The sequence below is a fragment of the Furipterus horrens genome, unplaced genomic scaffold (assembly GCF_987537825.1).
Source record: "Furipterus horrens unplaced genomic scaffold, mFurHor1.1.pri manual_scaffold_5, whole genome shotgun sequence".
Lineage (NCBI taxonomy): Eukaryota > Metazoa > Chordata > Mammalia > Chiroptera > Furipteridae > Furipterus > Furipterus horrens.
In genome coordinates this window covers 121,862,846-121,877,493 of record NW_028327175.1, presented here as the reverse complement: position 1 = coordinate 121,877,493, position 14,648 = coordinate 121,862,846, and the positions used below count along the sequence as shown (strand labels likewise).

The 14,648-nt window shown below is 48.3% G+C and overlaps 1 protein-coding gene across 2 annotated transcripts; it reads right to left on the bottom strand.

Annotated features, from left to right (window-relative positions):
• Positions 1-2,975: 2,975 nt before the first annotated feature.
• On the bottom strand, positions 2,976-8,362 carry ZNF48 (zinc finger protein 48). Of its 2 annotated transcripts, none has more exons than XM_090277593.1 (3): positions 7,883-8,362; positions 7,556-7,682; positions 2,976-5,569 (listed from the first exon to the last, which is right to left on the bottom strand). In XM_090277593.1, exons 2-3 carry the CDS (start codon positions 7,665-7,667, stop codon positions 3,765-3,767), a joined length of 1,917 nt encoding a protein of 638 aa, XP_090133719.1. In that variant the 5' UTR covers positions 7,668-7,682; positions 7,883-8,362; the 3' UTR covers positions 2,976-3,764. The 2 variants fall into 2 exon arrangements, with proteins under 2 accessions (XP_090133719.1, XP_090133720.1); XM_090277594.1 differs by having other exon boundaries at positions 7,589-7,682; positions 7,883-8,361.
• Between the last annotated feature and the right edge of the window lie 6,286 nt (positions 8,363-14,648).

Here is a 14,648-nt window from a genome sequence, read left to right as displayed (position 1 = left end):
GAGCCAGAAGATCAAAAGGCCGCCTCTTGGGCTCCCAGTAGGGTGAATGCCTCACATTTGGGTATTTTCTTTCTCTTCCAGTCCTCCTCTCTCTAAAAATAAATCTTAAAAAAAAAAAAGAAAAAAGAAAGAAAATGTGGCCCTGACTGGTACAGTTTAGTGAATTGAGCACCACCTACAAACTGAAGGGTCAATGGTTCGATTCCCAGTCAGGGCACATGCTTGTGTTGTTGGCGGGGTACCCAGTTGGGGGCACGTGAGGGCAACCACACATTGATGTTTCTTTCCCTCTTTCTTCCTCCCTTCCCCTCTCTCTAAAAATAAAATATATTTTTTAAAAGTTTAAAAAACAATGTGAAGATACGGCACAGTTTTTAATTGAGGAAGTGACATGGTCAGATGTAATTTTTAAAGTTCATTGCAGGCCAGCTTCAAAGCCAACCTGGTAAAGAGGGGAGACAAGGAGAATGAACCAGCAGAGAGGATCTTCCAAAGCCCCTAAGGGCCTCGATTTAGGACTATGGGTGCGTGTGCCAGAGCCTCCAAAATCCCAGGCCTGAATGCAAAACTCTAGGGTTTTGTGTGTATAACAACTTGGCAGGATGTGGGAGGACCAGTAGGAACTACAGAACAATTTATTGGTTTTTAGGGAAGCTGGGCCAAAGGTCAAAATCCTGCGAGAGGTTCTGTCTAGGTACCACTCCCGCAGGCAGAGGAGCTGAGATGCCCAACCAGAGAAGTTGCAAAGAAGTCTTGTACTTTATTTCTCAGGTTGGTGAACTGCCCTAGTCTTTTATTTATTTATTTATTTTTTTCCCCTGGCCAATTATATTAGTTCTTCTCATCCCCTCCTCTCTATTGGTGTCCTCCTTGGAAAAAGCTAGGAATTGGAGTTCTACTATCCCAGTAAATGCAGTTGCCTTTTCCAGGGGATAGGGCAACCTTCTCTCTCTCTCTCTCTCTCTCTATTTTTAGATTTTATTTATTTATTTTTAGAGAGAGGGGAAGGGAGGGAGAATGAGAGAGAGAGAAACATCATTGTGTGGTTGTCTCTCAGGTGCCCCCAGCTGGAGATCTGGCCCACAACCCAGGCATGTGCCCTGACTGGGAATCTGACAGGCAACCCTTTGGTTCAAAGGCCAGCACTCCATCCACTGAGCCACACCAGCCAGGGCCCCTTGCCTTCTCTTCATAATGTGCAGCCAAATGACCTGTTTTTTGACAAATATAAAAAGGTCTCAGAGAGGTGGGGTTTCCCAGTAGTCAGAGCATCGTTGTCAGGGCCTTCTGTGCTGTTACCAGAGAGGCTTGTTACCACAGTAATGGCACTCACTGAGCCCCCTCACCCTGTGGTGTCTGGATTTTTCTTTTAAGGGTGGTGCTGGGTGGTGTGGCATGGGTGGCGCCTGTAGACATGAAGAACTCAGGTCTGGGGCATGCTGACAGACCTGGTGGCTGTTTAACCAGACGTGGGAGCTAGAAATCAGCTAAGCTAACTTCTTTGACTAGCACAAAGAGGGCGTGGGACCTACACAAGTTTACACAGGGCTTGGTGCTTTTGCCTTTGAGACTGTTCTGTTGGTGGTGGAAGTGGGGCTCTTTTACATGTGGAAAGAAAAGCATTTCACCAACCCACATGGGAGATGGTGTGGCAAAGTTTATTTTGGTGGAAGGCTGCCCCTGTGTCTCATCTCTGCAGTTTTACTATGGGGAAACTAACTGTGTCTTCAGCAAGGCCAAAACTAAGGCCAGTGACCAGAGTGTCTGTTTCATATTAAAGCTTAGTCCTTCGGAGCCTGCAGGCAGCTGCTAAACCATCTCAGCCCCTATCCAGGTAGCTTAGCACTGTTCCAGGTTGTGCTGCTGTACCCAGGCTCCCACGTGGAACCTGAGTTTATTTAATTCATTAATTAATTTATTATTCTCACCCAAGGGCGTTTTTTCATTGTTTTGAGAGAGAGGGAGTGAGGAAGGGAGAGAAACATCAATGTGAGAGAGAAACATAGATTAGCTGCCTCACGCACACTCTGGGATTGGGTATCATATACCCCCAGACCAGCGATCAGGGATCAAACCCGTAACCTAGGTATGTGTCCTGACCAGGAATCAAACCTGCAACATTTAGGTTACAGGACAACGCTCCAACCAAGCCACACCTGCCAGGGCTGGCGCCTGTGTATAGAGTACTCTAGGGCCACATGGTTATGGATAGAGAAGGTGAGAGAGCACAGGATGAGTGTGGGTGTGGGGTGGGACTGGAGGGGGCTGAGGGGAGAGGGTGCTTCTTTGTTCCCCTGGGATTATATTATTGCAATATCTTGGGGAGGATCAGGAACATTTTTATTTATTTTTTAAGCTTCACCCGAGGATATTTTTATTGATTTTAGAGAGGGAGAGGGTGAGAAACTTTGGTGTAAGAGAGAAATATTGATCAGTTGCCTCCTGTGTGTGCCCCAACCAGGGATCAAACCTGCAATCTAGGTATGTGCCCTGACTGGGAATCAAACCCACAACCTTTTGGTGCGTGGGATGACGTTCCACCACCTGAGCCAACCCGCCAGGGCTGCAGGTCTTTATGATTTTTGTTTTTTTAAAAAATGACCAATCAAGTTCCCAAGCTTCTCCTGCCTGATGATGGGCCCACCCCCTAGTTAAACTGACAGGCTACTATGATCAAGCACCTCCCACTGCACCATTTTGACTTGCACTATGTGTGTGCTTACCTTCCCCTGCTCCCCCCAAAATCAGGTGCTGGAGGTGGGAATAGAGGGGTATTAATCCTTGGGGGTGGGCAATACTATGATCCCCTTGAGTGTGGGAAGTTGTAGCTTCCTGGTGAGGCAAACAAGCTTGTTTCCTGGTTGATTTAAGCTCAGTGTCTAATTCCCTTTCCTTTCTTATTAATAATTAGCTGTTTACGGTTACACTTCAACACCTTTTTCACCCCTCACGACATACACACACACAGACCAAGCCTCAGACAAGAAGCAGTTTATTGGCAAGGAGACACATGATGTGGCTGTCTGGCCTTGGAGCTTTCCTGGCTTCTCATTATTCCAGTCCTGCCCTCCCACTTTATCTCTGCTTAGGTCCACCAGAAGGACCTGGACTTGGCATGCAGAACAGAGCAGTGAGCCTTCTGCTGTCTCTGGTCTATTCTGCCAGTGTCCAGGTGTCAGGGTGGGTTGGGGTCCTACAGGGCAGGTAGGTCTGGGCTCTGACTGAGTTCCCTTCCTGGCTGACTCTGTCCAGTGGCCTGAGGCTGGGGTACTGCCTGCTGTACAGCAATACTCTCATCAGGATGATCGAGATGCCCCGGCCTAATTCTGTCACCCTAAATTCCAAGTCTTTGTTGCAACTCATAAGGGTCAAACAAACCATAGTTCAGGATGCTGGTTTTCTGGGGCAAGGTTGGGAGGGATCAATTCTTAACAGGTTAAGAGGCAGCAAGAATTTAGGGTTCTTTCAGGGGCCTCTGGCTAAGACCACTTTATTAATTCAACAAGTATTTACTGAGTCCCTACTGTGTGTTCTAGAAGCTGGGGGTACAGACCACACTGCCAAGGGCCTGACTGAGTCCAGCTGGGACAGTTTCCTGAGCTTCAAGGTCATTGTCTCCAATCTCCATCTATTCACTCCTTTCTCCCACTTCTTCCCCTCCCACCTCGTTTCCTTCTTCCCACCACCTCCCAGGTGCTTTCTTCTCTGCTTAGGCAAGATACCATCTCTTTGATTTCCTGGGCCTCCACCCTCCCTGTACCCCTTCATTCCAGTTCTGTTGATGGCTCCTCCTTGAGGGACCTTGCCAGACCATCATGCCCTGTTCCAAAGGGCCTCAGGACGAGGTGCCCGCGCTGGTGCTTGATACGGGCAGAGCTGTCACCAAAACCTTTGCCACACTCTGCACACTTGTATGGCTTTTCCCCAGTGTGTATGCGCCTATGTTTGACTAGATCTGAGCTCCGGGGGAACTCCTTCCCACAGAAGCTGCACACATGGGGCTGGCTGAGTCCAGAGGGCCGGGCCCGGACTCGGGGTCGAGGCGCCATGGGTGCTGGGCCTGGGGAGTAATGTGGCCTCAGGAGAGTGGATGGTGGTAGTGGCCGAACCTGTTCACCGCGGTGGGTGCGAAGGTGTTTGACTCGGGCTGAGCTGTCAGCAAAACCCTTGCCACATTCAGGGCAGAGGTAGGGTTTCTCCCCCGTGTGCACACGATGGTGTTTCACCAGGTCTGAGCTTCTGCGGAAGCCCTTGCCACACTCAGGGCACTTGTGGGGCTTGTCACCTGTTAGTGGTGGGGGTGGCTCCCCAGCCTGTGGGCCTCCAGGCTCAGGCTCTAAGCCAGGCAGGCCAAAAGGCCCATCACCCGAGTGTGCAGGGCTTCGAGGTGTTAGTGGGGGGCTGGTACCAAGAGGAGGTGGGGGTGGACTTGAGCTGAGTGGTGAGCTGGGGATCAGGGGAGCCACGGGGTAGCCTGGGAAGCTGAAGTCCTGGGGCTCCATGTGAGTCAGGCGGTGGCGGAGAAGGGTGGAACTGAGGCTGAAGGTACAGTCACACTCCGGGCAGGCGTGAGGCCTCTCACCACTGTGGGTGCGGAGGTGCTTGACTCTGGCAGAGCTGTCAGCAAAGCCCTTGCCACACTCAGGGCAGAGATAGGGCTTCTCTCCTGTGTGCACCCGCAAGTGCTTCACCAGGTCTGAGCCCCGGGCAAATTCCTTTCCACACACATCACAACCAAAAGGTTTGGGCCCTAGGTGACTACGCTGGTGGCTCAAAAGGCTGCAGCTGAGCACAAATCTTTTGCCACAATCAGTGCAGATATATGGCTTGTCCTGGGCCTTTGATCCCTGTGCAGCTGCCGTGGCTGCGCGAGATGGCTGCCGCCTGGGCACCATGGGCCGGGAGTGCTGCTCCCCACGGTGTGTCCGCTGGTGCTTTATGCGGGCAGAACTGTCACCAAAGCCCTTGCCACAGATACCACACTTGTAGGGCTTCTCACCCGTGTGTGTCCGCTGGTGTTTCACCAAGTCAGAACTCTGCCGGAAGCTTTTGCCACATTCACCGCAGATAGTGGGGCGCTCACCAGCAGGGATCCTGGACCGAGGAATCTTCGGGGGGCCCTGGGTTGGTGGTCGAGCTCTGTAGGGCTTTTCACCACTATGAGTTCGCTGATGTTTGATACGGGCAGAGCTATCCCCAAAGCCCTTGCCACACACCCCACACTTGTAGGGTTTCTCCCCTGTGTGTGTCCGCTGATGTTTTACCAGATCCGACATCTGCCGGAAGCTCTTGCCACACTCGCCACACACAGCAGCTCGATCACTAGCCTGGCCCCAGCGTGATTCTCCCAGCAGCCGGGGACCTCTGTCCCGAGCCTGAAGTTTTCCTGGTTCCTCTCTCTGGACCCACAAGTCATCCCATGTCTGGATGCCTTCAGGTTTGAGAGAGGCATTTCCTATTTCATGACCTGAGGCTAAATCTTCCTCTTCCTTGAACACCAAGTCATCCTCCTGTGGGGTATGTTCAAACTCCTCCATCTGAGACATCTCCACGTGCTCACCCTCTAGACCTGCGGAAAGAAAAAGGAGTTGTAGACCTGCCCTTTGGCTCAGCTTGTCTTCCACTGCAACCTCCCCAGAGACTTCCTTGACAATCTATGGTCACGAGGATCTCTCTCTCTTTGAACTTCTAAAGAACTTACTACTGTCTGTACCTCTCATTAATGATAGTAATTCCCTTTTACCCTGCCCCTAATATGTGCCAATCACTGAGCTAAACATTACTGAACACTTGTAAATTATCCTATTAGGTAATGCTATTATTATCCCCATTTGGAGACTCATGAGAACTTCAGTCACTCCCTCAAGGATATAAAGGTTATAAAGTGGTGAAGCCAGGTTTCTAACTCAGGTCTGCCTGATCCCCAATTCTGTGTTAACCACTGCATTATATTGTCTCTATTTGAAAAACCTGGTATTTGCTATTTCAATGGTATCGTTTTATATTAGCCCATTCTGTAATTTATTACTTCAGTCACCCTGTGTTTACCTGAGAGGCCCCAGACACACACCTATCCCTCAAGATGCTTAGGGCTGGTAGGAAATAAGGTCGTCGTCGTCAGCAGCCGTCCGTCTCGAGAGACGATAGTGTAGCTTCTTAAGAGTCTATCTGCACCGCCGAGAATGGCTGTGCAGTCCAACTCGGGAGTGACACGGTATCTGTCTCCTCCCGTGTTGAATCGACATCTTGCGATGACGCTGGAGTGTCCTCTCCAGTGAAGCTGAAGCTACAGAGCCTGGGCAGGGTGATATGGAGGGTCTGCTGTTGCCCATGCAGCAGACCCCCCCTCTCTTCACAGCTGAAGGGTCCAAGGGAAAGACGGAGTCAATACAGCTTGGCTTCAGGTGCGCCGCAGGAGTTGCCGGTGTTGACTACAACGTCAAACCACCTTAGGGACTCCGGCTCCGGATTTTCTGTCGGGGTTTACTCCCTTAGCCTTTCCCCTGAAGAGGTATGCCGCAAGGCAGCGGAGGTTTTTTGGAGTCAGAGTTTTCCTTCTCTGATGTGCCTTGACTGGAAGTGTCGAACCAGCGACACTTAGCTCGCAGGCCGACGCTCAATCCACTGAGCCAAACCAGCCAGGGTGGCAACACCACTACTCAAAAGAAATGTAAAGGTGTAATTTACAATAGTTACCGGCCTATAGGGCAATTAATGATCTCTAACTGATGAAAATATATGAAGATTAAATCAGATAATAATTAGTCTATGAAATCTTCCTAATTCGTTAAGAACACACATGGTGGGGGGGTATGGAGGGGCCTGAACCAGATATTTTGAGAGTTATGAAAATAAATGAGGACAGCTTTCTGCACTCAGTCTCTGTATACTCAGTTGTGAGGTTGCATTTCCTTCTCTTGGGGCCTCTTTCTTATACATGTTCAGTTTAAACCATCTGAATGTCCCACGGTGACAATTCAGCCTCCTGCTTTAGTTCCAACTCCCTTGGAAATAAGGTAAAGCAAAAATAATTATATATGTGGGCTCAGAATAACTGTACTGTCACAAAAGAGACACAGAGAAAATGAGATAGGAACGGGCTTTCAAAGTAAGAAAAAAGTAAATCATGGAGAGGACTGGAGAATAAAGCTGGAAAGGAATCATGGGACTAGGGGGCTGAACTGAACACTTAGGCTAGGGGTGTGTTAATTACTGGGCAGAAGGGAACTAGGAAGGGGAGACCAGATTAGATACAGACTAGGATCAGTGCATCATTGGAGAGAAGAGGGCTAAGGGAAGGCTGTTGCAACTGCCTGATGAGGCATAATGAGGCCTGAAGTAGGGCAGAGGCAGTGAGGGCATTGTTGGAGAGCAGGACAGAGTACTTGAGATGATTCTCCTCTGGCCTGGGGCACAGTAGGTCCAGGGAAACATTGACTCCCCACTCGGTTACTGCTCTCCTCCCCCGCTCTCCTGGAAGCGCAGTTCATGAGCGATTTTTCTAGGTCCTGGCCAGGCAGAGTCCACCATCGCAGTCCTCACACCCGGCTATTACCTGCACACGGCGGAGCATCGCCGCGGCTCTCACCTATTCCGCCGCCTCTCAGCTGCTCCCTTTCTTCCCGGACATGGAGATCTGGATCCCAGGGCTTTACCGCGCGCTCCATCGCCTGCACGCCGCCCTAAGGGGACAGACACAAAATCCTACGGTCACACAGCCATAGGCGGCCCGCGCTCTGCTGATGCCCTCTGCCGGCTGGCGTGGGCACCGGGCAGCATCTGGGTCCAAGGTGCAGGGCGCGGCTTCCAGCGCCCCCTCCGCTACAGTCTCGGCCCGCGCCTCTGCACCTGCCGCTTCTTCCTGCACTCAGCCATGCCTCACCTCCCGGCCGCTTCCGGCTCCGCCGCCCCGGCGCTCTCCGGAGCTCCTTGGCGAGGCTCGGGCGGCCGAGCCACCGACAGCTCTAGCATGCGATCTCCGCGTTCAACCCGGATGGGAGGGGGGCTCGGCCCCAGGCGTCCCGGGGGCGGCCGCCGTGGGCGGGGACGGGAAGCGGAAGAGCTGGGCCGCGCCGAGCCGCTCTAGGACCTGGAGGAGCTGCACGCCTTTTGGGGGCCGCCCGGTCGGCCTCAGCTCGGTGGCCGGTGGGCGGCCGCGTGCCGCAGACAGGGTAGCTCTAAGCCGAGGGCGGTGGCGCGGACTCAGTGATATTAACCGTGTGCCTCCTGGGCTGGAGCTGGGTGACGCGGGGCGTGGACAGTTCCAAGTGGTCGCTGTGTTGGGCCACCCGCGCCGACCTCCGGGGTCGGCTGACTACGCCAACCGCCCCGACCCCGGAGAGACAAAGAGATCTAAAGATGAACCTAGGGAAAGGGGTGGGGAAAAGACCCAGGCAAACAAAGGGCCGCGGAGACCGCAGACGGGGCGGAGGCGGGGCTCCGAGACGCTGGAAACAAAGCCGGCACGGCTGAGACTCTGGAAACAAAGCAGGGCTCCTCAGAGAAGCTGAAGGCCGGGGAGTAAGAGTGAGGGTGGGCTTGCGGCGGGGGAGAGACCGGGCTAGGAGAAGAGGTTAGAGGCGGATGCTAATAGGGACGCCTCTGGGGAGAGGCGGGAAGATGGAATCGGACATGGGGCCCAGAACCGAGACCTGTGCAGGAGACTCGAAGTCGTAAGCTGAGAGCATTGAGTCGGAGAAGACTCTAAGGCTGAGAGAGAACAAGACAGTGTCAGACCAAAAATACCGGAGCTGCCAGAGACAGAGATGTAAAACAGAAAACAGATTAAAAAGTCATGGAAGCGGAGTCGGAGGGCTGCAAGAAAAAGCCAGGAGCCTGGAAAGAAACAGGTGTAGATGCAGAGAAACAAAGACAATGAAACAAGCAGAGACATAAGAGGCCATGGGGAGACTAAGGACAGGTCGGCAGCCCTGCAGAGACCAAGCAGGGAGAGGCTGAAACATAATCCCTGTTTCCCAGCCCTGACAGGGGCTGTGTTCTGGTGGACCAGGGACCTGATCCCCAATATCTGTACTTAGGGCCAGCTTGCCTTTGGGGAGGAGGAAAGCCTTGATATTTCTGCAGCCCAACTGATGATGTGGAGGGGTAACCGAATATTAATTCACATTTATTAGCAACTCAGTGCTAAGCCAAGAGTTTGGGATAAAGAGATGAAACACATGTAAGATTTGCCTTTGGGGTTCTATCACTTTAACGGGACACCCAAATGGTGAAAAAGAACTATTAGATATGAGTTATGTGCACCCATAGTGGGAGAGCAGGAAGAGTTCTAATCTGTGGAAGTGAATCTACTTGATTCTGTGTGCCTGGTATGCATGGGTGTTAGGACCACAAATCAACGCATACTTATGGGTCACCAACAAATGTCTAGACACTGTCTAGGCCTTGGAAATACAGGTATTCCCCCATATAACATGGTACTTCTATAATACAGTTTTGCTCTAACACAGAGAATTGGGGAACCGCACCCCCCCCTCCGCCCGTGTAACACAGTACTTCTATGACATGCTCTAACACAGAGAATTGGGGAAAAACCCTGTATAACATGGTACTCCTATAAAACGGTTTTGCTCTAACACGATATTGTAACAGAACCCCTGGGCTCTCCTATTTGAAACAGAATCCACAGGCTGTTTTGTTTGGGGCCCGATTGCCCGCCGCCAGAATTATAACTCTCAATACGAGTTTAGTGAAAAGAAAAAGAATAGTTTATTTAATAGTTATATAGATTTAGATTATTTGTGGATTTCTGCTGTTAAGTCTTATGTTCCTTAAAACACCCACAAACACATTTCTGCCTCCCCCTACCAAACCAGGCTAGTTTTAGAAAAGTTAGAGATACCATTTCCCTACTTCCTAGACACAGTTCAGCTTTACCGGTAGCTGCCAATCATTCGATTCTGACTGGGGAGGCCTTTCTGTGTTGTGGTGCCCACCAGTTTTTAATCCAGAACCGCGTGGATTCCCAGCCTTTCCTTTCCAAAACCACAAAGGTATTCCCCCTTCTCCAAGCCGCTTTTCTCAAAGCTGCATGGTGTTCCTTCCTTTAATTGGTGTCCCCAGTTAAAATGTCTGTTGCTTATTTTTAAATCCCTGACTGTGTCCTGTGACGCAGTGGGCATGGTACCCAGTTCTGACCATTCACAGAACCTCACACAGGCTCTGTGTGCTCTCTCCATCCCATCCCATGGTCCAAGACCCCTCCCATCTTCTTGAGGCCTTGTAAGCATCAAAGCCATTTGTGTAACAAAGACACCAGCCACCAGACACAGGCATGTGAAGGCATACAGAAAGCTGCTTCCTTTTCCCCATCCCCCATCCTGCAAGTTCTGGGGACTTTTGGACACCCCCATTCTGTAACAATATGACTGTAGAAGATATCCAAGAATTGCTGGTAGAAGAAGAAACTGATGAAACAGTTTTGGTGGAAATGACATCTGGAATGTGTCAAGATAACTTAGGGGACAATAGCATTGATGAAAATGAAGAAGTTAAATAGTTTACTCTAAAAAGGGTAAAGAAAGGTCTAGACTTAGCTGAATGGTTAAAGTCATATTTCTTAAATGAAGATTCTTGCACTGAAAGGAGCACAAAGTTTAAGAGACAACTTCAAAAGTGCTTAGCACCATATAACAAAATTCATAAAGATCTCTCAGCTAAAAGCAAGCAATCTAAAATAACAGATTTTTTTGCAAAAAGTAGAGCATAGAAATCAAGACAATGTTGAAGAAAGTTCAGAGGATGTGGATATCTTGTCAAAAAGAAAATGCATTCAGTTAATGGAGCTTAGTAGTGACAAAAACATTACTTAATTCATATTAATATGTAATACCTTTGATGAAAATTGCTTTAATAAAGATATTTCTCTTAATTATAAAAATATAAAAGTATGTTTTTTTTAATTTTTGAAACATAACCCCACTTTTTGTACTAGTTCTTTGTTTCATATAACATGGATTCGCATAACATGGCATTTGTTAGGAACCTAACAATCGTGTTATACAGGGGTTACCTGTAAAAAGAAACTCCTCAGGGAGCTCTCAACCCAGTAGAGTATGGAAATGTGCAGATGATGTTAGAGATCCTATATTGAAAGGAGTGTGCTGTAGAGAGAGAGATACTTCTCTAGATTTTAGTAGCTGTGGACACGTCTTTAAGGTCATTTGTTTATGTTTGATTCCTGGCCTTTTCATTTACTACTGTTTGACCTTGGGAGGTTACTTCTGTAACCTAATAATACCTGATTTGATTCTTTATTTTATATTTTTTAAAGTATGTTTTATTGATTATATTGTTACAGTAGTTCCAATTATTTTTCTCCTTTGCTCCCCTCCACCCAGTATCCCCCTTCCCTCCAGCAATTCCACCCCCCTAGTTCATGTCCATGGGTCATGCATATAAGTTCTTTGGCTTCACCCTTTCCTATATTATTCTTAACTTCCTCTTTTCTATTTTGTACCACCAACCAATTATGCTTCTTAACCCCTGCACCATTTCCCCATTTCTCCCCCTCCCAGTTGATAACCCTCTAAATGATCCCCATACCTATGATTCTGTTCCTATTCTGGCTTGCTTAGTTGGATTTTGTTTTTATTTTTTAGATTCAGTTGTTGATAGTTGTAAATTTGTTGTCATTTTAGTGTTCATAGTTTTGATCTTCTTTTTCTTAAGTAAGTCCCTTTAACATTGCATATAATAATGGCTTGGTGATGATGAACTCCTTTAGCTTTCCCTTGTCTGGGAAGCACTTCATCTGCCCTTCCATTCTAAATGATAGCTTTGCTGGAGAATGTAATTCTGGTTGCAGGTTACCTTTCATCACATTGAATACTTCTTGCCAGTCCCTTCCTGCCTGCAAAGTGTCCTCTGAGAAATCAGCTGATAGTCCTATAGGCACCCTCCTGTAGGCAACTCTCCGCCTCTCTTTTGCTGCCCCCAGGACTCTCTCTTTATCTTTCACCTTTGGCATCTCAATCATGATGCGTCCTGGTGTGGTCCCCTCTGGGTCCAGCTCGCCCAGGACTCTCCCTGCTTCGCGGACCTGTATGTCCAAATCCTTTGCAAAATTTGGGAAGTTTTCCTCATTTTTTTCAGTTCTTGCTTCCTCATTCTACACCGGTTGACTGTTCTTTTTCTTCCTTATGTTCCAAATCATTTATTTGAACCCCGGTTTCCCTCCCTTCACCATTGGTTTTGTGTGGATTTTCCTTCGTTTCACTTAGCATAGCCTTCACTTCTTTCTTTATGTATCTGCCATACTCAAGCATATCTGTCAAGCCTGTTAGCATCTTTATCACCAGTGTTTTGAAGTCTGCATCTGTTAGGTGGTCTATCTCCTCATCTGTTAGGCTGTCTCCTCGTCGCTTAGTTCTCCCACTGGAACCTTGATCCGTTCCCCCTTTTGGGCCATACTTCCCTGTCTCCTCATTCTGACAGGCTCCTGTGTTTGTTTGCCTCTGCATCCCAGGTAGACCTGTCTCTCCTGTTACATTGTAAGGGGCAGAGCCTTAGGGATTCGTCAGTACAGAGCAATCTGTTTCATTACACTGCGGCACTGTATGTGGGGGAGGAGTCCGAGAGGGAACAATGCTGCCTGCCCAGCAGTCGCCCCTTTTCCAGGCACCTCTCCCACTTCCCCACCAGACTGGCGCCCCTCTAGCTGCTTCCCTGGCCATCGTTCCCAGAGTGGATGGGCCTGTGGAGGTTCTAGGACCGTGGGGGCCCTTTAAACAAGCGAACTCTGCTGAGAGACCTGCAGTTTCCGCCTCCATGCCAACCTCCACTGGTCTGCACAGTCAGAAGCAATGAGACTTGATTTTCCCCAGTGCTGGGACCATGAGCTTCGAGATCTGGTGAGGAGCTGGGAACACTCCCCAGGTGTCCCTCCTGAGTTTTTAAAATCTGTGACTACACTTTCTGCCAGCCTGCCACTGCTGTCGCTGCTGCCGCCACCACACCACGTCCTCTCTGCCCTGGCTCCGCCCCTCCTGCCTGTCTGGATGAATATTTCTTCTTTATATATTTGTTTACCGGACTTTCATGCAGTTTGGTTTTCTGGAACTTCTGGTTATTTCTAGTTTTGAGGTAGTTTGTATTCCTTCTTAGTTGTGGTGGGATATGCAGCGTGTCTGTCTACACCTCCATCTTGGCCAGAAGTCTTGATTCTTTATTTTTTATCTTTATTTTTATTTATTTGAGAGAGAAACATCAATTTGTTGTTCCACTTATTTATGCATTCATTGGTTGATTTTGTATGTGCCCTGACCAGGGATCGAACCTGCAACCTTGGTGTATCAGATCAACACTCTATCCAAACTGAACTATCCAGCTAGGGCCCATGATACCTAATTTGAATGGTTGAGAATTAATATGTGTAAAACACTTTGCAAAAAATATCAGTTATTTCTCTTTTGGCTGGAATAATCAAGGAAGATATGGCATTTTTTTGAGCTGATACTTCAAGGTCAGCTAAGATTTCAAAGTCCAGAGTCTGGCTGAAATGGGGACTGAATGAAGAACTTCTGACAGAAGGGATGAAATGAACAGTGGCCCACATACTAACTGAAAACCTACTATGTGCTAGAGGCTTGAGAGCCAAAGATGATTAAAACCTACCCTCAAAGAGGGAAATAGAGAATAGTCCTGTTGTAATGTGTCATGAGTTTACATAATAGGAAAGTACGAAGCTAAAGGTAGTATAGTAATTTTATTCATTTGCACCACAAACATCTCTTAGCAAACAGGTAAGAGGATACAAAATGGCAAATAGCCAGCCCATCATGGAGGAACGTTACCCCCAAAGCTGACCAGCCCAAATGCCATACTCACTCGCAGAACTAGCTTCTTTTTTTTTTTTTTTAAGATTTTATTTATTTAGGGAGAGGGGAAGGGAGGGAGAAAGAGAGGGAGGGAGAAAGAGAGGGAAAGAAACATCGATTGATTGCCTCTCATGCACACACCAACTGGAAACCAGACCCACAACTCAGGCATGTGCACTGACTGGGAATTGAACCGATTGCCTTTTGATTTGCAGGATGATGCCCAACCAACTGAGCCATACCAGCCAGTGCAGAGCTAGCTTTGACTTTGAGAGACAAAGCCTGGAGTTATTAGGGCTGACCCTGAACTGAGGTTTAAAGATACAGGAGCCCCTCCAGGAATGCCTGGTGGGGTCATAGGTAGCTATGAAGACGTGGCAAGATTAAAAACAACAAATCCAGAAGAGTATTAAATGGAAAAACTGCTGTCCAAGCATTGCCACATAGGAAGCTCAAGGTGAAAACTTCCCTTCTCTTAATAAGCCCCAGACCTTATCACATGAATGAATAAGCATGATTTGTTGGAGTAAAAAAGTATATGGATTGAATATTGTGTCACTATTAATTCATGTCATCTCTACACTGAACACCAAGTGTCTTTTCTATAGAGCAGTTTGTTAAGTACAAATGTCTTAAATATGTGACTTCCTTTGATTCAGCAATTCCTTCTATAGGAATTAGGACCAAAGAAATGGTTGGAGAAGTACACAATGATATTACCACAAAGATGTTCATTCCAGCTCAACATTGTTTATCATAGTGAAGAATGAGAATCAACCTAAATACTAAGCATCTATAATAATAATAATA

Bases quoted from the DNA above. Each gene is read 5' to 3' on its own strand.
- ZNF48 (XM_090277593.1), bottom strand. From the start codon at position 7,667: ATGGAGCGCGCGGTAAAGCCCTGGGATCCAGATCTCCATGTCCGGGAA. The intron at 5,570-7,555 runs GTAATAGCCGGG...TTCTTTCCGCAG, and splicing joins CGATGCTCCGCCGTGTGCAG to GTCTAGAGGGTGAGCACGTG.